At 35.3% G+C, this 22336-nt stretch overlaps 1 protein-coding gene across 9 annotated transcripts in view; it reads right to left on the bottom strand.

The window, feature by feature from the left end:
• Positions 1–22336, bottom strand: part of LOC138707923 (regulator of nonsense transcripts 2-like) — a 199197-nt gene that overhangs the window by 64422 nt on the left and 112439 nt on the right. For all 9 annotated transcript variants that reach the window (XM_069837983.1, XM_069837982.1, XM_069837978.1 and 6 more), the window contains 3 exons: positions 18067–18229; positions 14867–15014; positions 6566–6784 (listed from right to left, as the gene is read on the bottom strand). In XM_069837983.1, coding sequence (XP_069694084.1) covers positions 6566–6784; positions 14867–15014; positions 18067–18229 — 530 coding nt within the window. The remainder of the gene's footprint in view (positions 1–6565; positions 6785–14866; positions 15015–18066; positions 18230–22336) is intronic.

The raw sequence follows: 22336 nt of genomic DNA, 5'->3' as shown, positions 1-22336 counted from the left end.
CCCACTTCCCACTCTACTCTCAACTACAAAAGAGGGATTTAAAACACTATGAACGTGGCTTTTCTCACCATCTTTTACCTGGATATCTGGTGCTGAGCCTGTAACCCAGCCAGGGACAACCTGAATTCATAACAGAGGACCAAAGTACCGAACCTTTTCATGTATTGATGACTTTCTTAATAGTTTTGCCGACACCCAGTCTGCATACTGAAATGGGCACGTACTATACGCGTACGTCATACACCAAAAACAGAACATGCCAAATTGCATCTTTACTTGTTGCAAATCGGGCATGTTTCTGCATTAATTTTTTTATTTGTTTTTCTATATGATGATATAAAAAATTTTAGACTCCGCCTATTTTAAAATCTGACGGGTTTATTTTTTACACTTGCGTGTTTTGTCTCTAAGTGTCATTTCAATTTCGCAGCTTTCATACACTCGTTTGAAAGCACTTTGTAACAAACAACGCACCGAGGTTTTGGTTCACTCTCATTGCCATGCCAAGCAAATCCATGTTCCAAATAACTCTTGTCATATTTACAGAAGTATTTTTTTCTTTGAATAGCTACTAGTAGGACTAGATATTTCTTTAATGGCGCTATAATTAATATATTTCTTCACACACAGCTTCTGAACTATTAGCACTGCCTAAATGAAGTGTAACATCATGTTCCTTTCTTTTCAAAGATCCGGATCGAAGCCAGTTTTCCATTATTTATAATGGGCACTATTTAACTGAGACATGGACAACTACTAGCATGTACCACATAAGAAGGATTTCAAACAACTAACTGCTAACAGGCAAGCGTTGAATCAACAATGCACAGAATTTGTTATAAGTTACTTGTGATTGGCTACAAGAAATATAATTACAAAAGTATTATAATTAATTAATTCTATTTTAAAATATAAGTATATTGATATTAAAATATTCTACAAAAATGATAAATTTTCTTTCGAAGGGAACAAGCGTAAGGTGGTCCACGGAACTGTTCAGACTTAAAAAAGTGGTTCCCACTTCAAAAATGTTTGAGAAGCGCTGATGTAAAGTATTGTAGTTTTGTCATTCAAGATAACTCCTCTAAATACATATTTACAGAGATGAAACAATGTGCATGGATAGTACCAGAACTCAATACTAAAGAGAGATGGCAAAGTCTTCAGGAGGCGTGCAGTGAACAGATATTACCCTATTGGACCATGGTGTCATGGGTATGAGCATTTCATTATGACTGGATTAGTATGATAGAGGATCTCTTTCATGACGACTTCACATTGATATTGATGACTGGAAACATTTTCAGTCTTCGTTCTCAGTTACTGAAACCTGCACGACGACTCTTGGTAACCATCCCACACCAAAGCACAAAATTGATGCTGATATACCAATGTCAATGAACATCTGGCACATTACGAAAGGGAAGGGAACACATTCACTGAAAAGAGTATGTGGAATGAAATTTAGGTTTAGGCCAAGTCTCAAGAAACAGCCTAACTAATGACGTGATGGTACCCAATCTCTCTTCTGTCCCAACGAACAGCGTGAAGAAGAATGTGTCCATGGTGTCACCACTACTATTACTGCTATGATGCTATAGCCTATAACGGGCCTTGGCCTCCGCAATCTGTTGCCTCCAGAAGTCTCTATCCCTTGCCCTGGTTCACCAAACTCTTATGCCCAGCAACTCCAAGGTGTCTTCTCTTACAGCAATCTTCCATCTCTTTCTAGGCTTTCCACTCTTTTTTTTTTTTCCATATATTGCTTCTTGCAATGATTTTTTGGGTACTTTTTGCGTCTCCATTCTTATAACATGTCCGGCCCATCTCAGTCTTCTCAATGTTGATGTGACATGGTGTCACCCCATCAAGATATTCCTTAGGATCAGACACGGTCGACTCTAGTAGGTCGGAAGACAGAAACTTGGCAACATGTGAGTCAGGCATCAGTCCTCTTATGAGCATGTTTGAAGGAAACATGCAGTGTATGCGATTTAAGCTTTGCTTTCGCGCATTGAAGAGTATTTACAATTTCTGTCAAGTTTTTCTTTTTAAGTTTAGGCATAAAATTAGCCAAGTATGTCCTCAGAAACATATGAAACAGCAGACGATACAGTATAGAACCAGACAGGAATGAAATGGTAGATGTACTGATAGCTCAATTTTTTATAGTTATACTTTTAGCTTTGAAGCTTTGAAGCTGATACATCCAGCCTTCTGTACATATCAGGTTATGCCTCTTTCAAGATATCCTCAAAGTTACATTGCTCACTTTGTATTGATTACTTGGTAGGGAAAGAAACGAACAATAAAGATATTTATTTTGACACTTTGAATCGAGGAGGACTTTACTCTTCCTTCAGATTTTGTACTTTACATTGCAACAATTCCTTACTGCATTGTAAATACATTGATTTCAAACGGTGTTAATGAAGAAAACATTGTAAAATGTGGAAATCGAAAGAAGTTGTTGAAGTTACTCTCAAAAACAATCTTATGTAGTCATGATGCCTTTGTAAACAATGTATGCCCATGTGCGATGGAATATGTTGAACTTGATGATAAAATACTTTCAGTCATTATGAACACAGTATATCAAGTATATAGGCCTAAAAGACTTACTTTACTTTATTGCAAATGTAGGGGAAAGTGCTTAACCAAGGGACAGGTTGTACCTAGAGACAACATCAATAATCTTTGGTTTACTAAAGAGAGAAATTTCGTTTGTATCACATTATGATTGGTACTACTGGTGCACAAGTTCCCGCCTAAAATCAGTAGCTACTATTGCTGGCAGCTTTTGTTGATGAAGAAACAGTTGTTTTACTCCAAGCAAAGTAATATTTTACCTCTATTGTTGAACCCCTAATGCCTAGTGACAAGCTAACAGAAATTAAAGCGATCAGGTTTTCTACGGCCAGGGAATTATTCTAAACTACGGTGGGTTATATAGGATAGAAAAAAAATGCTTAGTTATGGTGTGGAATGAGGGACGTCCTTTGGTACACCATGCATACAATTCAGTCTAGTGTCTTCATTATGTTTACTTTTCCACAATAATTTTTAGTGATGATTTTCTCTCCCCCAATGCGACAGACAGACAGACAAACAGAGTTTCATCCCTCAGCTGTTGAAAGTGCTGCTTCTACCACATTGTCAACTGAGTTACTAGCAATGAATCTTATGATGGAGGTCCCTCTGCCAGTTATTCCAGAAATGAACATGAATAATGTAGATTCTCAACAGATTCCTCATTCATCATGTCCAATAAAATTGGAAGAATAACATCTGAAAGATATTCGTCCATTCTTAAAAGTAGGACAAAGGAAATCAAATGATGTGAAGAGGAAATGATTAGGAAAAACCAGAACTTTGACCAATACACCACAAAAGATGGAAATTGAGGCTAAGAAAACTAAGTCAATGACAGAAAAAAAGAGTTTCAAAGAAAAAACCAACACCAGTAAGAAGATTGTATGAGTCAAGTAGTGAAGAAAATGCAGATGAAATTTTAGAACTTAATGATAGTACAGATTCTGGCTATGACAGAAGAAGTGTTGGCTCGTGAATTATAACAGCAATTTGATTTTGAAAGCATTAGTGAAGGAGTTTTTCTATAGTTCAGTACACAAAGTGAAAAAAACATTTTATAGCTGAAGTTTGTTCAGTACCTGAAACTAAAGAACAAGTTGAATTTAAGTATCTAAAAGAAATGGTGAAATCTGACTAATGTTTTGTTACTGATGAAAATTCAGAATTGTTTATTCTATTTTCTGAAGATGTAGTATACAAATTACCTCCCCCTTAAGTAGGAGTACGAAAGTCAAAGAGAAAAATGTCAATTGCAATTTCCAGTGGATTTTAGCAGATTTAATTTAGGATAAATTGCTAATTGGGACACTAATTTTTGTAATGAGATAAAGACTGATATAATTTAAAAATTAATTCGTAGTAATTAATATTATGCTTCACCGAGACTACACTTTCATTATTTAGTTACATTTGTATCAAATTACAGTAGAACCCCAATTATCCGTCACCCTATTAACCGATTGGCAGATTATCCAACTGTCTATTTCTCGCACTTTTTTTTTTTCTTCAGAAATAAATAACTTCGCCTTTATTAAGTATTGTTTTGTAAATCATATTAGTAGGTTCTACATATGTTTTTTGCTAGAGAGTGTTATTACAAGCCTTTATCGTTACACAGCATTGTCTACTGTTCGAATTGGTGTTCTATAATATAAATTTTATATAAAATGTCTCCCACAGGTGTGAATAGAAAAGTGTTGTGCTAAGTATCGAAAAAAAATGGAAATAATTGAATGGTTTGAGAAAGAGAAACTGTGGCTCATCTCGCAGCAGAATACGAGATTCGGAGTTACAACTGCGCGATTTAATAAAAAAAAAAAAACAAGGATAAAGTGTAAAAAAGTATGTAAAGCTACAACACGAGACCTCCTTTATTCCTATCTTTCCTGAGATGGTCATTACAAAGGACTTCCTTGTCCCTTAAAAACCCGTCATTGACAACCAGTCTTAAATTAGTGAACTTCTGATCCACTACATAGAGAGTTAAACACAAGACTATGGCGGAAATTGCAAAAGCTTTCATGGTACGGATTACCCGATTTTTTCGATTAACCATTCAGTCCATCCTCTTCATTACCATGGATAATAGAGGTTCTACTGTACTTTGAAGGTTATAATTACAAGTGAGTAAAAAAACAGAACTATTTGTGTCCCTTAGTCCAACCATCTCAGTCCCTAGGTACATCACATTGTTGTACTTAGAGAAACATTTCATGCTGTGTATTATTGATCTCCAGATGAGGAGGGATTATAAATAATGGTCTGAAAAAAAAATCTGATTATAGCTTAATATATGGTTGTTCCAAAAACCTAATATGAGTCATTTACTTAAAACTTTTGGGAAGCAGTAAGAAAGAATTTATAAAAAAGTGTCCCTAGGTAGAGCATCTTCCCTTATATATCTATCTATAATCTGTAATGTATTATACTGACTCCTTGTACGACGTATCATAAACTTTTTAACAATTTTCTTCTGATTTAACAATAAAACTCTTTGGTTCTGTTGGTGAAGTAAGACAGTAGTATGACTAACAAGAGCAGACGACACAGTGTTGCAAAGTAGAGTCTTCTGTCCTACTAGAGTCAACTGTGAGTCAGACTATCAACAGACAGTTACACAAGTTTCTGGGGCATCATTTTCGTCTTACTATCGACAGAAGCAATCGGAAATCCATGGAGGGGGAGTTAATCCTTGTTTTCAGTGACAATGCATAATGCCACTGCTAAGATATTCTGAGATGCAGGAAGTGGGAGTCCTTGAATAGTCGCGAGACTCTGAATATAGCCCCATGTGATTTTAACCTCTTTACAACTATATATATATATTTTGATGTACCGAAGTTCATATGATATTTCCATGCAGATATTCTGCGTCGGTCCTGCGTTCATAGACATCTATGACGTAGTGCAGAGGGCGGCCACTAGAGGGAACCCAAGAGATGGAGCTTAATCTGAGACGATTCTAACCGGCGTCGGGGTTGTATCCGGCATGGCTTAGTGGATAAAGCATCAGCACGTAGAGCTGAAAACCCGGGTTCAAATCCTGGCGCTGGAGAGAATTTTTCTCCGTTCCATCACTCTTTCATCATATGATGACGCAGAATATCTGCATGGAAATATCATATGTACTTCGGGACATCAAAATATATATGATATGCGTAATAAATCACTTTGTGATTTAAGACGGCGCCCATACCATCGGATCCCGGCCAACCAGTCACTCACTCGAGTGCACCTCAACACATGTATGGACTTCGGTCCTGCGTTCATAGATATCTATGACGTAGTGCAGAGGGCGGCCACTAGAGGGAACCCAAGAGATGGAGCTTAATCTGAGATGATTCTAACCGGCGTCGGGGTTGTATCCGGCGTGGCTTAGTGGATAAAGCATCAGCACGTAGAGCTGAAAACCCGGGTTCAAATCCCGGCGCCGGAGAGAATTTTTCTCCGTTCCATCACGCTTTCATCTCTTTACAACTGTTTTTTTTTATGATATATGAAATCTTTCATGCAAGAGAGTACTCTTTTGGCAACATAAAATCGTTTATGATGATGGTGTCTAACATCTTCTGAAAGTATGGCTAGGAATTGTGAACACGGGGATGATTATACAACAACTGAATAGATGCAATGTCAAATTATTGTGAAAATAGATGTTGTTGTGATATTATATGCTGTTACTACTTTCTTTCCAGTCCTCGATTTAAAATGAAAAGGCTATAACACAGTTAATTAGAACATATTCTGATGAATACCTACCCATAACACAGCCACTTATAAAATAATTATCACAAAACTGGGACAGTTCAGTTCTAGACGAATTTCATAATGTTTTAATTTGAGTAGGTCATTTTCTCCTGCAATTCTCATTCTAACAATAGTCTTTGGAATCACTATAATTAAAAGAGTCACATTCTTTACCAGCCGATATAATAATAACCATACTTTAATATTATTATTTTCACAAACTTACCAAATACACCTTTGTTCGTTGATGGGAATCAGGATTTCTGAACAAGTACCGACCACATGATTCCAGAAGACTGCAGCACATTTCAATATGGTGATGTGTGAAGTCATGAAGCAGAAGTTTCAGACAGTAGAGGGCTTCAATCTTAGAGTACATTCTGAACTTCACTAGCTCTCCAATAAAGCGCACTACTTTTATTTTTGACTCAATGTTAATTTGATCCTGCAATTGAAAATATCATATAACTTATGCACTATTTTGTTAACATCTGTAATAACACTTTTTATCAGCTGAAAACAAGAGTTTGAAAAGAACATCATGTACATACTGTATCTCTAGTAATTGAAAATGGTAGTTAATAGAATAAGAACACTTCACAATGTTGTTAAAACTGGCATATGTGGAACAATGCATAGTAATATTTCAACAATTAGCCTATACTTCACTATTAGACAAAATTCACAATCAGAAAATATTCGGCTCAAAGAAAAGTGCTGTTTGTATAAATACACATGTCCAACAATATTTCACGCACATATGTAACTTTAAGTAGGAAATCAATCAATTTTACCGTTTGAATATTAAACTTACTTCGTAGCTTTTGAATAATGTCAGTAGCAGTTTGTTTTACTGAATCAGTACTAGAAATCTAAAACTATGCCCAAGTGCCTGAGAAGCACGGTACAGTCTAGCTTCAGGGAAATAAGACTTCTATTGGAAGAGGTGGAATAAATATAGTATAGTATAGTATAGCATAGTGCATAGAGTATAATATACATAGTATAATGTAGTATATTTGTTGTTTAGTCAATGTCTGAAGACAGGTCTGAAACTCACAAGTGATACCAACAAAACACCACTTATGTGAGGCAACTAGGCCAGGCGATAATGGGATAGGGTGGCCAGTTCTTTTCCCCCTATAGTATAGTATAGTATACTATATAATATAATATAATATAATATAATATAATATAATATAATATAATATAATATAATATAATATAATATAATATAATATAATATAATATAATATAATATAATATAATATAATATAATATAATATAATATAATATAATATAATATAATATAATATAATATAATATAATATAATATAATATAATATAATATAATATAATATAATATAATATAATATAATATAATATAATATAATATAATATAATATAATATAATATAATATAATATAATATAATATAATATAATATAATATAATATAATATAATATAATATAATATAATATAATACAATACAATACAATATAATATAATATAAAATAAAAAAATAAATAAAAAAAATTAAAAAAATCATGTTTTATTTAATGATGCTCGCAACTTCTGATGTTATAATCAGTGTCACCTGTGTGCCAGAATTTTGCCCCGCAGGAGTTCTTTTATATACCAGTAAATCTATTGACATAACCCTTAAATGCCATCGACATGGGCCAGGATTGAACTCTCAACCTAGGGCACTTTACCGACTGCGCCTCCCAGGCTGATAATATAATATAACATAACATAACATAATTTTTTTTTAATTAATGGTGGGCACTTGACTTTTCGTCATTCACCCATATAAATCCAATTGTGTACACCAATTTACTGACAGAATCATTGCCCAGGGTGCGCCACAGGATGCTGGTCTATGCTACACCCACAATGAGATGAGATGATATGGAGGTTTGTTGGGATATCACAGGGGAATCGGAGCTCACAGAGAAAACCTCTGTGTTACCTAGACCACGAGCTTTCCCACAAGTTACAAATCAGGAGTACACTGGATTGAACCCGGGTCCACAAGATTATAAGTTCAGTGCTCTAGCCACTAGACCACCGTGGCAGCCATATATTATAATGTAATTTAAACTGACAAGAGTAGACTACAACCACAATTATATAAGAAGTTTCTCAGACCATCAGAGTAATGCTGCAATTCCTTAATTCCGTACCTTATTTCTCTAATGGTGGATGTCCATTTTTGCTATTTTCGGATTCTTAATTAAAAAAGGCTGTTCTATCAGATCACAAATGCTGGTAGTCGAACTTCCAATGGTTTAAAAGAACCTGTATTGTATAAGGTCGGATGTCAATATCATTCTTGGAACATTAAGGACGAATATGGACTTCCAACTTCAGAATTCACAACAATGCTATTTTCATGCACACCCACCTAGATAACATGGACAACAAACAGTTTTCTTCATGTTCATAAGGCTTAAAATAAGTTATGGAAACACACACAGCCATTGGAAAGCTACATAATCACTTCAGAATGAACTTTACCAAGTTATTTCAATGTTTACAGCATCGCAATGAAAAGTTTGTGTCAAAAATGGATATGAGCAGAGGTCAGAAGATGGTGAATATTGGTCTAAAACAAACTGGATTATGACAATGATTTCGAAACTTGTATCAGATATTAAGCATTTCATTCATTCGGTGTTCTGCCCAAGGGGAGGTCTTTCACTGCAAACCAGCTTTCTCCAATCTTTCCTATTTTCTGCCTTCCTCTTTATCTCATATGATCCATATATCTTAATGTCGTCTATCATTTGATATCTTCTTCTGCCCCGAACTCTTCTCCCATTCACCATTCCTTCCAGTGCATCCTTCAGTAGGCAGTGCATCCTTCTCAGCCAGTGACCCAACCAATTCCTTTTCCTCTTCCTAATCAGTTTCAGCATAATTCTTTTTTCACCCATTCTTTCCAACACAGCTTCATTTCTTTTTCTGTCTGTCCACTTCATATGTTCTATTCTTCTCCATATCTACATTTCAAATGCTTCTATTTACTTCTCCTCAATTCGTCGTAATATCCATGTTTCTGCCCCATATAATGCCACACTCCATACAAAGCACTTCACTAGTCTCTAGGCATATAACTTTAAATATTATAAGTATAATAATTTTGTAATCTTCTCTAATGTATTGCTCTGGTTTATGGAGAGACCTGTATAGCCTAATGAAGAAATGAACTAAACTTTCTTCAAGACAGTGAGAGGCTCAGAAATGAAGTGGATCAAGTCCAAGAATGTTAGAAATCAGACTATTTGTACTCTTGAATAGTTAATATTATTAACAATTATTCATAGTAGTAGCGAATTTAATTCATACTAAAGTTTGATACTGAGTCTGAAGGGCGCAATAGTCACTAGACTGTTTTATGTAATAGTCCAATCTGCCACATCTGTGACTCAAGTGCTAGTGCGTGATCTTCTATCCAGGCAGTCCAGATTCGATCCCCGCCAGGTGGTGATGGATTTTTTTGTAGACAAAGCAGACTTGCAGAAAGTTTATCTCAGGCTATTCCAATTTCCCTATATCTTTCCACTACCACACTCTACCTCCCCCTCATTTCATCTATCATCTACAATAGTAAAATAAACTGGGATGAAGTGTTTGGGAAGTAGTTCTGGTTTTCGATGCTGATATATGAAGGTTTTAGAGTTCCAGGTCCCTGGACCTTATCAGGCTACTTGTGTTTGGATGGAATTGAGGCAGGTTGGTCAAACTGTCAGTGTCAGCTGATCAGAAAGGACTTGGGAGGAGCCTCTGGGGCTTATCAGGCTACTCGACAGAGAAATGGGACCTGGTTCTAGGGGCTGAGGCAGGATGGCCCTCCTGCCAGTGTCGGATTCACGAATACATCGCATATATATGGCGTACAATGGGTCAAAGCATGCCCTCGAAAAGCCAAGGCAAGCCAATAGTCCACTCTATTAAAATATGGAATTGGTCCACTTCTGCCCTCAGCCCTTTTTGTGATTTTTACACGTATTAACTTGCTCATGTGCAAGTGTATTGCGCGAATTTCATATGATATTAAGATGCTATATTAAGAAAAGACAGTAAAGGACAATTGCCCATTAATGGAAAAGGAAGCAAAGGACAGATGTCTAATAAAAATTTCAATTTTTCAAAAAATATCCAAAAAACAATTTCATACTTATCAGTAAGCATTCAAAGCATAAAACCGTCAAGTTTCATGTTTTAATTCTCTTGTATATTTTACATAAAATATAATCAATAAAAACTCAAAACAATCAAATTAATTTCGTTGTTTTGCCTTTCCAGAAAAACTTCATAATTGTGACAACTGCTTAGGGTTGCCACCTGTCCGGTTTTGAACCACACATCAGGTATTTGGGCAATTGTCTGGTGTTCAGTTATATGTTAAAACCTGACATTAGAAATGTCAGGTATTTTTATCAGAAGTTTTTCAAGCAGACGAAACTGTAGTTTGTAAAAAGAAATGTTACAACATTTCTGTCATTTTGTGTAGCATACTTGGACAAGTGGTATGATTTTGAAAATAGTTGTTTTCGTCATTTTTCTGCACTCGACTCCACAAAACTATCTTCATTTGAAGACTTTGTGCGCATAGTAGAAATTCTCAAAACTGAGTTTGATGGTGATGCAATGTATGAAGAGTATGGTGTTCTAAAATTAGTGCAAGCACATATTGACAAATCATTAACAGTGGGGAAAAAGTGGGCGAGTTTTTTCTCTGGAAGTGCTAGTAGTGCTCCAAACATTCTAAAACTAGATCAAGTTGTTTTATCTACACCAGTTAGTAATTCCTTTCCAGAGCGAATTTTCAGTTTTATGAATGCTTCATGGACAATGTCAAGGAATCGTATGGACACAAGTTTAGTTAGAGCTGTACTCTGTGTGAAGGTTAACTGTGCAATGTCTTATGGTGAATTCGTGGAGTGTGAAAACAAAACCTGAACTGGTGAGTGCTGCTCGGGGGAACCAGAAACATGATTTTAAATTTAAAATAACAAAATAAACCTATTTGCATTAGTAACTATCATTTTTAGTTAGTTGTGGGCTTTACATATACAAATAAATTAGTATAAATTGTTCCATAAACAATGTCAAATATTATAGGCTTACATTTGAATTTTGACTGAAGTGTGTTTTGCATGTCTGGTAATGTCCGATATTTATTTTAAGGAGACCAGGTAATTTTGTTCAGAGTAGGTGCAACCCTACAACAGTCCTTAGTGAAATAAGGTATGAAACTATAAATTTACAGAAATTTTAAACCCTTAAAATATTATAATTTAATACCAGAAATTGAGAACATGTGTAAAATGCAATCAGTGAAAGGAGTGCTAATAGTCATATCAGTACAAAGAACAGTTTCTTGTGCATTCAACACACTTACTAAAAATGGACTTGTAAAATGACATCTTATTGCAACTTAAAGAGCTACAAACCTCTTACCAGGTCACATGTGGGGCAGTTCATTCAAATGGGATTGTCAACAGTAATTTATTGGACTCAATTTAGCAGCAGCTGCTATTAAAACTTCATATTGATAAAATCAATGTAATCAAATTTGGTATCTACACATAATAGTGCTCAGGTTTCATACAATACACATTTAAATGGAAATGATCTCAAAGGATATAAAAACACAAAGATTCTTTCTTGGTTTGGAATTGCACAATCACTTGTACTGGAAAACATAATACAATATATTACTTCTAAATTTAATTCTGCCTCTTATGCATTAGGATTGTTATCTTGTTTATCTGCATATTTTCCATAATTTCGTTTTATAATGAAATACGCACTAATATTCTGGCCAAATTCATGTGAAGTCAAATGTTTTACAAAAGAAAGCCCTAATTATGACAGGTATGTATAAAAGAAAATCATGTATAAACATTATTCAAGATTTAGAAATACTGACTATACCTTGAGTATATACTTTCCCTGATGATATTTTATGTTAAAAACCAACATACATTTAGCACTACTCGAAACATTCATAATTTTAATACAATACACACATCAGATCTCCAACTATCCTCTGTTAGTTTCAGTTATTATAAAAAGGGATTACTTTTGATGTATTACGGTTTTCAATGCTCTGCCTAAATATCTTACAACTTTGAAGAGTCAAGAGAAAAGGTTCAGAACAGAATTAACAAAATTTCTCCATACACATGGTCTGATGAATTGTTTACATTTCTAAATTGAATTAATCTATTTACTATGTGCTATATATTTATGTAACTTTTGACTTATTCCTCATCTCAAAGCTACAACGCTGATTTAAGATCTATGGAATACAATAAAAAATAAAGGGTTTCTCAATTGAATCACTTAACATTCAACTGTCTTACATTGTTCTCTAATTCTAGGTGCTGTAAACACATTTATTGCACATATAAGTTTAATTATATTTAGTTTCTGCTAAAATGTTAACAAACCCCTCTTCCCACCTGACATCTCATACAATTAGTAATGCTGACTTGAAGTTTTGAAATACAAGTTTCACATGCAATATGTAGCAGCAGATAACTAAAAGTAGCCTAGGAAAGGTAAGATTTCAGTAAACCTAATTTTCTTACAGTGAGACTAGCTTATTGTGATGGTCTACTGCACCTTTATTTATGTCTAATATCGAAAGACTTTTACACAGAAAATTTAAATTTCTTTAGGAAAAAAAAAAAAAACAGTGTATTAATAACACTCACTAGTAACATACTAAGTAACACACTCTAAAACAATGTCATGCAAAGTATAACTTTTATAAAATTTATCAATCCAATATCAGGCTGTTACACAAATAGACTAACTTAATTCTGTAAATTTACGAGGGTGATTAAAAAAGAAAGGTAACAAGTGTTCTCACAGGTGACATATTCCCCTGTTGTTCAAATTTTCCGCCAGGGCAGCAGCTACAGACCACAGCTTTATCATGCAGCCATTAGATGGCACATATATTGTGTCAAATCCTCGCAATATCAGTTGTAAGATGGCACACACGGAAACATGGTCAAACGTGAAAGTGCATAGTATGATCTGGTTTTTGCATCTGAAGGGCACCTCACCAGCAGAAATTCATCGTCAAATTTTTGAGATGTAAGATGCGAATACCATGTCATGAAAACGTGTGTGTTCAGTGCACTGATTTCGATAACGGTAGTACAGGTATGCAAGATGACCAATGATGCAGCTAGCCAAGCATGTCGAACACTGTTGACAATGTGTGCCATATTGAAGGTCTGATTCAGGATGATTGTCACATTCGATTTAGCGAGGAACTCAACATCTCAGTGGGCAGTGTGCACACTATAGTTCATGAGCAGCTGGGATATCGAAATACATGTTCACAATGGGTGCCAAGGCAACTCACAGAAGATCACAAAGTCACTTGAATGGGAGTCTCTCATGCACTTGATGTGGTTTTATGAGGAAGGAGTGCTGTTCCCACACTGCATCATTACAGGAGATGAAATGTAGACATCATGGTGACAGTCTTTTGGAACCACAAGGGCATGCTTCTGGTTGATTTTCTCACCAGGAGAGAGACAGTGAATGCTGCCAGTTATTGTCACACATACTGGGGCATTTGCGGGAGGCAATTCACAGAAAATGATCTGGACTTCTCTCAATAGGCGTCATGTTGCTGCACGACAATGTCAGATCATACATAGCCAACAGCAGCCGTGAATTGTTACATTTCCACTGGGAGGTAATGGATCATTCTCCCTAAAGCCCTGACCTGACACCCAGTGATTTCCATCTCTTTGGACCGTTGAAGAAGCACCTGCATGGTAAGTGATTCAACACTGATACAGCTGTTCAGAAAGCCGTCATGACGTGGTTTCAAGGACTTGATACAGATTTCTTCTATGCCAGCATCGATGACTTAGTCTACCATTGGAACAAGTGTTTGTGCAAGCATGGCGACTATGTTGAAAAGTAATGCATACCAGTGCCCTACTACTGTGTATCAGTCTACCTGCCTGTGAAATAACGTTTGTCCATAAGAGCTCTTGTTACCTTGCTCTTTGAAGCACCCTCGTACATCAGAACTAATAAGCACTGATCATGGCAGTCATTTATGTCACTTATCCCCTTGGCCTTTCTTGCAAAGACAATATTCTTACAATACTCTAACAAGAGTAAAAACTTGTTTGGGATCTACCATGACAGAGGAGCGGCTGGATGTCCTTTGCATGCTCAGTGTACACCGAGACCTCAAGAACAATAAAAATTCTGTCAAAAAGTTTTAGATAGATTTGGATTGAAGAAGAGATTGCAAAGTAATGTGACCTTCGTGTAATCAGGGAGGCCATGAATGAATAAATAAACTACTGAAAATTGTGGGGAAAATCCCGCAGGTGTCCATGGCACTAAATGATGTGAGGTGTTCAAACAATACATAGGAAGAAGCTGTCTTCTGTTTATGCTGAAACATAAACAAAAAACGTTTGTGTGTGTGTATGTATAACAGTATATGAATAATGAAAGAAACAAAACTAACCTTTTTTCTAACATGGAATTTGAAGTCTTGTTTTAGAAACTGGCCAAGTTCCATAGACACATCAGGTACAACAGGATGCAATGTGGCAACAAATCTTGCATAAAATGGGAGAAGATCCAACCGTGTGCGAGGTACACTGAAGAGCATTCTATAAAAAATGAAGTAAAGTATTCAGATACAAATAACTTTTAATGTCCTGATTTACAATGGTAAAAGAAATGTCAAAATTAAGGTAATACTACACTGAAAATGAATGGGCAGAGCTGCAACCCAGTAATACAATCAAAAAAAGTTCAAAAGTAGCTGAAACTTAGAAAAGTAAATAAGAAGTAGCTCAAATTTCATTGAAAAATTAAATTGCAAATATCATTTAAAATATTTTTATGAATGAACTCCATATCATCCCTTATAGCCACCCACTACTTAATTTTTGTTATTATTACAAAATTATTTGGGGAATCTTGAAAACAAATCACATTAATCATTTATTTAAAATACAAGAATTTAGAAGATGAGTGATAAAATAAAAACAAATGATAACCTTCTTGCAGCAGCTCAGTCTAAATTAGGAAAAGCTTTGAACAGAAATGATCTTGAAGAAACAAGGGTTACTCATGCAATGCAACAAGAAATGAAATTCGTAAAAGAGGAGGAAAAACTAATGCATAAAAGAGCAGAACAAGTACAAAATAATTTAGATAAGAAAATACATTCCCTTATTATCAATTTCTTTGAAAAGAAGTAAATGTAGTTCTAGTCTTTGTAATAATAAACAAAATGCTGTACGTTTTTATGTTCATTTACTGTATTTTTTAAGCAATTTCGGAATCTTTCCTGTACCAGATATATTCTATCCGATATCTCCTTTCGTCCCTTGGGCATGTCCATGTGTATCTTCGTTTATGTTGTTGGAATAATGTATTTCCAACAATCATTGCATTTCTTTTTTCCAATCCATATTTTCCAACTGTTCTTCCTTCTTGAATAAACAGTTGCGGACAGCCAATAAAGGGTGGTCCTCCAGCTTGGGGGTTGGACAAAGGGCTAACAACCCATCACCATAAAAAACAGCTTGTTACGAATCCCTAAAATAAACGTCGGACTGACTCTATGACACGACCATAGGAAAAGAAATAAGTTTATGAGATTTTCTACTTGGAATATATTAAAATTAGTGCTGTCGATCAATCAAAATATTTAATCGATTAACTATTTGAATTTAATCGATTAATCGATAAATTAATCGAGCTTTGATCGATTTGAAAAATGTTTTAATATACTGCAATACAGAATTATTGTTAAATTTAACTTGTGTTCGGTGATAAGCATAAGTATTAAATGTTATATATCTGTATATACTGTACAGTTATATTACAAAACAACTATTTTAGTTATTTACTAACATATTATTTATTATAAGGCTTATAATTTATTGTGTCAATTTCTCCGGGAATTTTTGAGACAATACTGGTTAATACTGCTTCATCCATGATATTAAACATGTAAGTGCATTCACATGCTCCGAATTAAGTGCCGCTCTATGTTCAGTAACAATGTTTCCTGCATCACTAAGTGCGAAAAACCTTTTTCTCTGTCAAGCACTTCTCCATGATCGTTCAATTTAAGTCCAAACGTTTCATCGAGTTTATGTCTCAAATTCTCATATACCATAATGGAGTTTTTACTTTTCACAGACCACAGAAATCTGATTTTTTCCTTTAAAAAATTAAACACACAAGCTTCATCTACAAACTCAGTAAAGAAACTGCAACAAAACAGCAGACTGGGCCCTATTGTCATCGGGTTACAAAATTTAGAAAGAGACGATAGTTACTCTTTTTTGCACACAGTGTAGCCATGGCTAAGGGATGACGAGGGTGAATCCCAGAAAATATGTATTTCATATGCTAGGAAGACGAACTGACAACAAGGTGAAAGTTTTTTTTGAAAACCCTTAAAACTTAGTAAGGGTTTCGCATTGTGTTTCAACAATCAATAGGGGTAGACAGGTCACTGTCCTCATATCTACATCTCTTTCTGAAGTGTTTGTGCAAAGATTTGCTGTAACGGTACTATTGTGCTTTCAAGTAAGCAATTTCTGAGAGATGAATGTTGTCGGAGTTTTTAGTCTGAGTTTGCATTAACAAAATAATTATTAATATCAAGTACAACCGATTAATTTTAATTGACTCGATTATTCAATTAAATATTTTTGACCAATTAATGTTACAACAGAAATTGATCGATTAATCGGTTAGATTAATCGATTAAATCCCACAACACTAATTAAAATGGATTTGAGGGAGGTGAGATATGATGCTAGGGACTGGATTAATCTTGCTCAGGATAGGACTGATGGCGGGGTTATGTGAGGATAGTAATGAACCTCTGGGTTCTCTAAAAGCCATTTGTAAGTACAGTAGCAGCAGCAGCAGCAGCAGTAGTAGTAGTAGTAGTAGTAGTAGTAGTAGTAGTAGTAGTAGTAGTAGTAGTAGTAGTAGTAGTAGTAGTAGTAGTAGTAGCAGTAGCAGTACTAGTTTTTTTACTGCACTACACTGCTTCCAACATCTACTAAATGCAATAATAACTGATAAGAAGACTGATTTCTACTGTAGTATTAGCTTGTTAACTCAAATCCTCTGACTGAAAAATACTCCATTACAAAACAGAGCTTTATTTGTGTTACAATTTCCATTGTTGTGACAAATTGATATCCAGATGTATTAACTCTCTACTATGTGTAATAACATCTGTTCACAAAGTCACAGAATATGCCGCAATAATTTGAAATAAAGTTTAATTAAATTTAGAACATGTGTTAATAAAATGTCAAAAGTCGCACATGGTGAAAATGACCAGGCTCTTAATCAACAAGAGTTTATGTCAAACCCAGATCAATAATGGTGCTCATTTTTTTTGTTTCACACTCTAAGAAAAGTAGTGGAGAGATACTGAAGACTGCAACAACCAATAAAAGAGAAACATCGTGTAATTCAACAAAACGTATACTGCCCAGTCGGAAAAACTGTGCACGATCCCTGGTGGATTAAGTTCCTTAATGTACTCCATGCTCCATTCACCACAACAGCCATCTATTTCACAACCAACCATCTATTTAACAACTCCGTGACATTGCCAAATATAACGCTCAGGCTTTCATATATGAAGTCAGCTGTGTGCAAATATAAATTTATACTTACTTCACAAGTTTCTTTCTGTTGTATTTTGTATTAAGATTCATCACAAACTCCACAGCAGAACTGTCAATCATTTCTCGATTTACGCAATGGGGTAAATGTGTCAGGAAAGATTCCATCAGTATTTTGTTGCTAGAATTGGTCACAGACTCAAGTTCCTCTATGTCTGAAAATAATAACCATCATTTCGTATTAATATGTTGTTCACATGCACATCCATGTGCACGCATGCACGCACAAACATACACACACGTGTATTCTATTACTGAAAGATCACATAAATTCAAAATAAGATTAGAAACCTGCAAATAGTCTACTTCATAACATGTCGTCCCAAACAAATAATTTATCTTATGATTCTCAGATCCCAGATTGACATGCGAAAGTTGCGTTTTCATTAACGAAACCTATACAGCACCTATAGGCTTCGAAAAGTCGACTGAAACTCAGTTGGACTACAAGTCTAGTCAGGCAGTCATTTTTAATCCAAGGAAGTATTTCTAATGACACTGTTGTCATCAGGTTTCATAAATATGCGTAAATTACAGCACATTGGTATCAATCCAGTATAGCTTAACATAGCGGCAGCAACAAAAGATTATTTTCTTTGATGATGCTTTCAACTGCTGCAGAAATAAATACTCAGTATCAAAATAAAGTAGGGGAGACCTGGGCAAAGAGAATAATGCCTATTTCTTAAAACGCGAACAGGTGCTATGTTGGGGAAGAATCCCAACCAGATTGAGCTGCTGGAAGTGACTTGGCATCATTCTAGCTAGTGAGAGAAGCAGTCAGCGTGTATTTGAAGAAAATTGGCACAACATACAATAATTCAGAAACTCTTTGGTATTTGATAGCAATACATAGGCAATACAATTACTTCTAAAATGCCATACATAAAAAGAAGATTATTGACATCTCTTACTTGTATAACCTTAAAAGAAAAATGAGATGGCATCTGTGGGCAAAGTGATTAGGAGAGAGTGGATAACTTAACTGCTTTGCCCTGCCACTTTTATTTCACTATGTAAGTGTTAGCTATATTTTTATATGTATTTGTCTATTGGAAACAAGCATATTAGGTCATTTTACATAGTAGAGGCATTAAGACACATGGTTTATAGTGGCGGATTTCTGTATATTTACTAAATAATGGATACATTTTATATGTGAATTTTCATTTTCAATCTGAAACATAATAATTACAACTTACGTCGAATTATTACAAACTTGTATGTTCACAATATTATTGATGACTTAGCCATTAATTAAATTAAATTATAAAACAGCAGCACTGATCTTAATTACTACTTAAAAAGGTAATAATGCATTGTCAGGTAGTTTTCTTTTACAAGAAGATGGTCTAAAGGAGCAATGGTCTGAAGGAGCAATGCAGAAAGCATCTGAAGAAATAAAATGTTTTTATCAGTGGTCCTGCTATCTGGCCATAAAATGATAATGTGTTTGTTGATGAAGATTTTGCTCCACTCAACTTACAGATCGCCCACTTGAGACAGAAATCAGCAAAATGTCAGCTGGCTCAGATTCAACAACTTCTGAGGTGCCAGCTTCTTCAGCAACTGAGGAAACAGCTAATGCTGACTCAGAATCAACTTCCTCTGTGATCCCAGCATCTTCAATGATTGAAGAAATATTCAATACATCAATTTACACTCAGACTTTTAGTTCTGGTTACACCAAAACGCTCAACATTGTCAGCAGGAGAGGCTAAGTCAGTCCTTTTGATTCGAGGCCAGTGCCAAAATTGGATGCTCAAAAGATAGGAGGTAAATGAAGAAAATGTCAGCGCTCTGAAGTTCTTACATCTACACTAATTATAAAACAGTTTAAAGAGAAATATGATCAGGAACAAAAGCAGAAGAAATAGAAGCCTTCAATGCCAGTGAAATGTCGACTTGTTGAAGCTCCAGAAAAGGAAAAAGCTAACTTTTTGTGTTTGGTATGTGCTGAGCCACATATTCACCCTCCTGTAGAAGACTGAATTCAGTGTTTGCAATGTCAAGCAAGAGTGGGCTCATGAATCTTGCACCTCATATTCTGGACATGGATCCTATTTTTGTGACGAATGCCAGGACTGAGTGAACTGAATAAAAATGATAAATTAATTATTCCTGAGTTTGTGAATAATAAATAATATATAATAGTAAATATCAAATAATAGTGTTTAGTTTTGAATTGAATGTTACAATTTGTTTATAGTTTTGTAAGTTTAAATTACGATAAATTTGTATTTCGTACTAATCTAACGTCTGTAAATGGCTGCAATATCATTACTTATCATCTCATGTGACTCATTAACATCGTGTTTGTGTGTTGGTTTAATTTTATTATTAGCGAATAAAAATTAAATAAAAATGTGAAAATGTTATAGAGGTATTCACCTTGCCCAGGTACATGGGCAAAGTAAATAAGCAACTATATTTTCTTTCTCAAATCATATCACTGTCCGGAGGTATGAGAAACGAATTACTGTTTTTTAAATATGTGGACAACATGTGTCACAACCAATTTCATGCAGTTTTTATTTTGGGGACACCAAAATATAGTCTGGGGCATTGTTTATTCTTAGCTTATTCACTTTGCCTAGGTCTCCCCTACATTTGGCTTAATTGGCAGTAAAGTACACTAGTGTGTGAAAGGGCCACAATTTGAATCCATATATTTTCAACATTTTTCTTTCTCAATTAGAGAAAGTTGTAGTGGTAGTGGCAGTGACAGTGGTGGTGGCAGTGACTGTGGCGGTGGTGGTTGGTTGTAGTAGTACTAAAGCACTTTCAAAATCAGAAGGCATATAAGACAGAGCTAGTTCAGCTGGTCTGTGTCAACTATGTCAATGATAGTGAGGTAGTGTTGCCTAGTTAAATCATCGCAAAATCTCGCTGATAAGTCGTGTATTACGAGGGTTGTTCTAAAAAGTAATGTCCCACATTTTTTTCTATACCATTAACAAAGATAGAAAAGTGAACTTCTAAGGGCTTGAAATCTGATGTTTCTTCCACGTGTGTACTGAGTTGCAAGTCATTCCAACAGATGGCAGAGCTGTAGTGAACTGTTAAAATGACGTCTGTTACAGACTCCCGTTACAAGCAGCAAGCAGTAATTGGATTTTTGTTTCTCGAAAATGAAAGTCTGGTGAACATCCATAAACGTTTGTTTGCAGTGTATGGTAGTTGTGCAGTTGATAAGAGCAGAGTGGTGGGTTCAGAGAGTTCAGGTGTCAGAAAGTGCAGAAACCAAGCTCTGAGAACTGCCATTTGCTGGATGCCCTGCCATAACCAACACTTCAGACATGATGAATTGCGTGGATGTCATTATTCATGCAGATTGGTCCATCATAACATGACAAATAGCCCTACAGCTGTAAGTAAACATTAGAAAGTGTTTGTTCTGAGGGCTTGAAATCTGATGTTTCTTCCACGCGTGTACTGAGTTGCAAGTCATTCCAACAGATGGCAGAGCTGTAGTGAACTGTTAAAATGACGTCTGTTACAGACTCCCGTTACAAGCAGCAAGCAGTAATTGGATTTTTGTTTCTCGAAAATGAAAGTCTGGTGAACATCCATAAACGTTTGTTTGCAGTGTATGGTAGTTGTGCAGTTGATAAGAGCAGAGTGGTGGGTTCAGAGAGTTCAGGTGTCAGAAAGTGCAGAAACCAAGCTCTGAGAACTGCCATTTGCTGGATGCCCTGCCATAACCAACACTTCAGACATGATGAATTGCGTGGATGTCATTATTCATGCAGATTGGTCCATCACAACATGACAAATAGCCCTACAGCTGTAAGTAAACATTAGAAAGTGTTTGTTCAATTATTACATTGTACAACATGAAATTTGTCCTTTTCATAAAAATATGTGTATTCGATGTATTTTGTGGTCGCAAAAACGAATCTGCAGTTAGTTTTTGTCCAGCATGTACTGTTTCTCCAAAATAAAAAGTTATTTAATGTTAATGAAATGTTGCACTATTTTCACCTTATGGGATACAACATGTCACTGAAAGTACACTTTCTTAACAGCCGCCTGGACTTCTTTCCAAAAAAAAAAAAAAAACCTTGGTGCTGTAAGCAATGAACACGGGGAGAGGTTTCATCAAGAAATATCTACCCTTGAAAAGTGCTTCAATGGAAGGTGGAATGCAAGTATGCTGGCTGAATATTGCTGGTCACTCATCAGAGAGATTGCAGAAGCTGTCTACAAACGTAAAAGATAAAAAAAGACATTTTAATTTGTGAATTTTGACCAAACAAAGA

The sequence above is a fragment of the Periplaneta americana genome, chromosome 10 (genome assembly GCF_040183065.1).
Source record: "Periplaneta americana isolate PAMFEO1 chromosome 10, P.americana_PAMFEO1_priV1, whole genome shotgun sequence".
Classification (NCBI taxonomy): domain Eukaryota; kingdom Metazoa; phylum Arthropoda; class Insecta; order Blattodea; family Blattidae; genus Periplaneta; species Periplaneta americana.
Note: the sequence above shows the minus strand (reverse complement) of the source record. Positions and strands in the feature narration are given on the sequence as shown.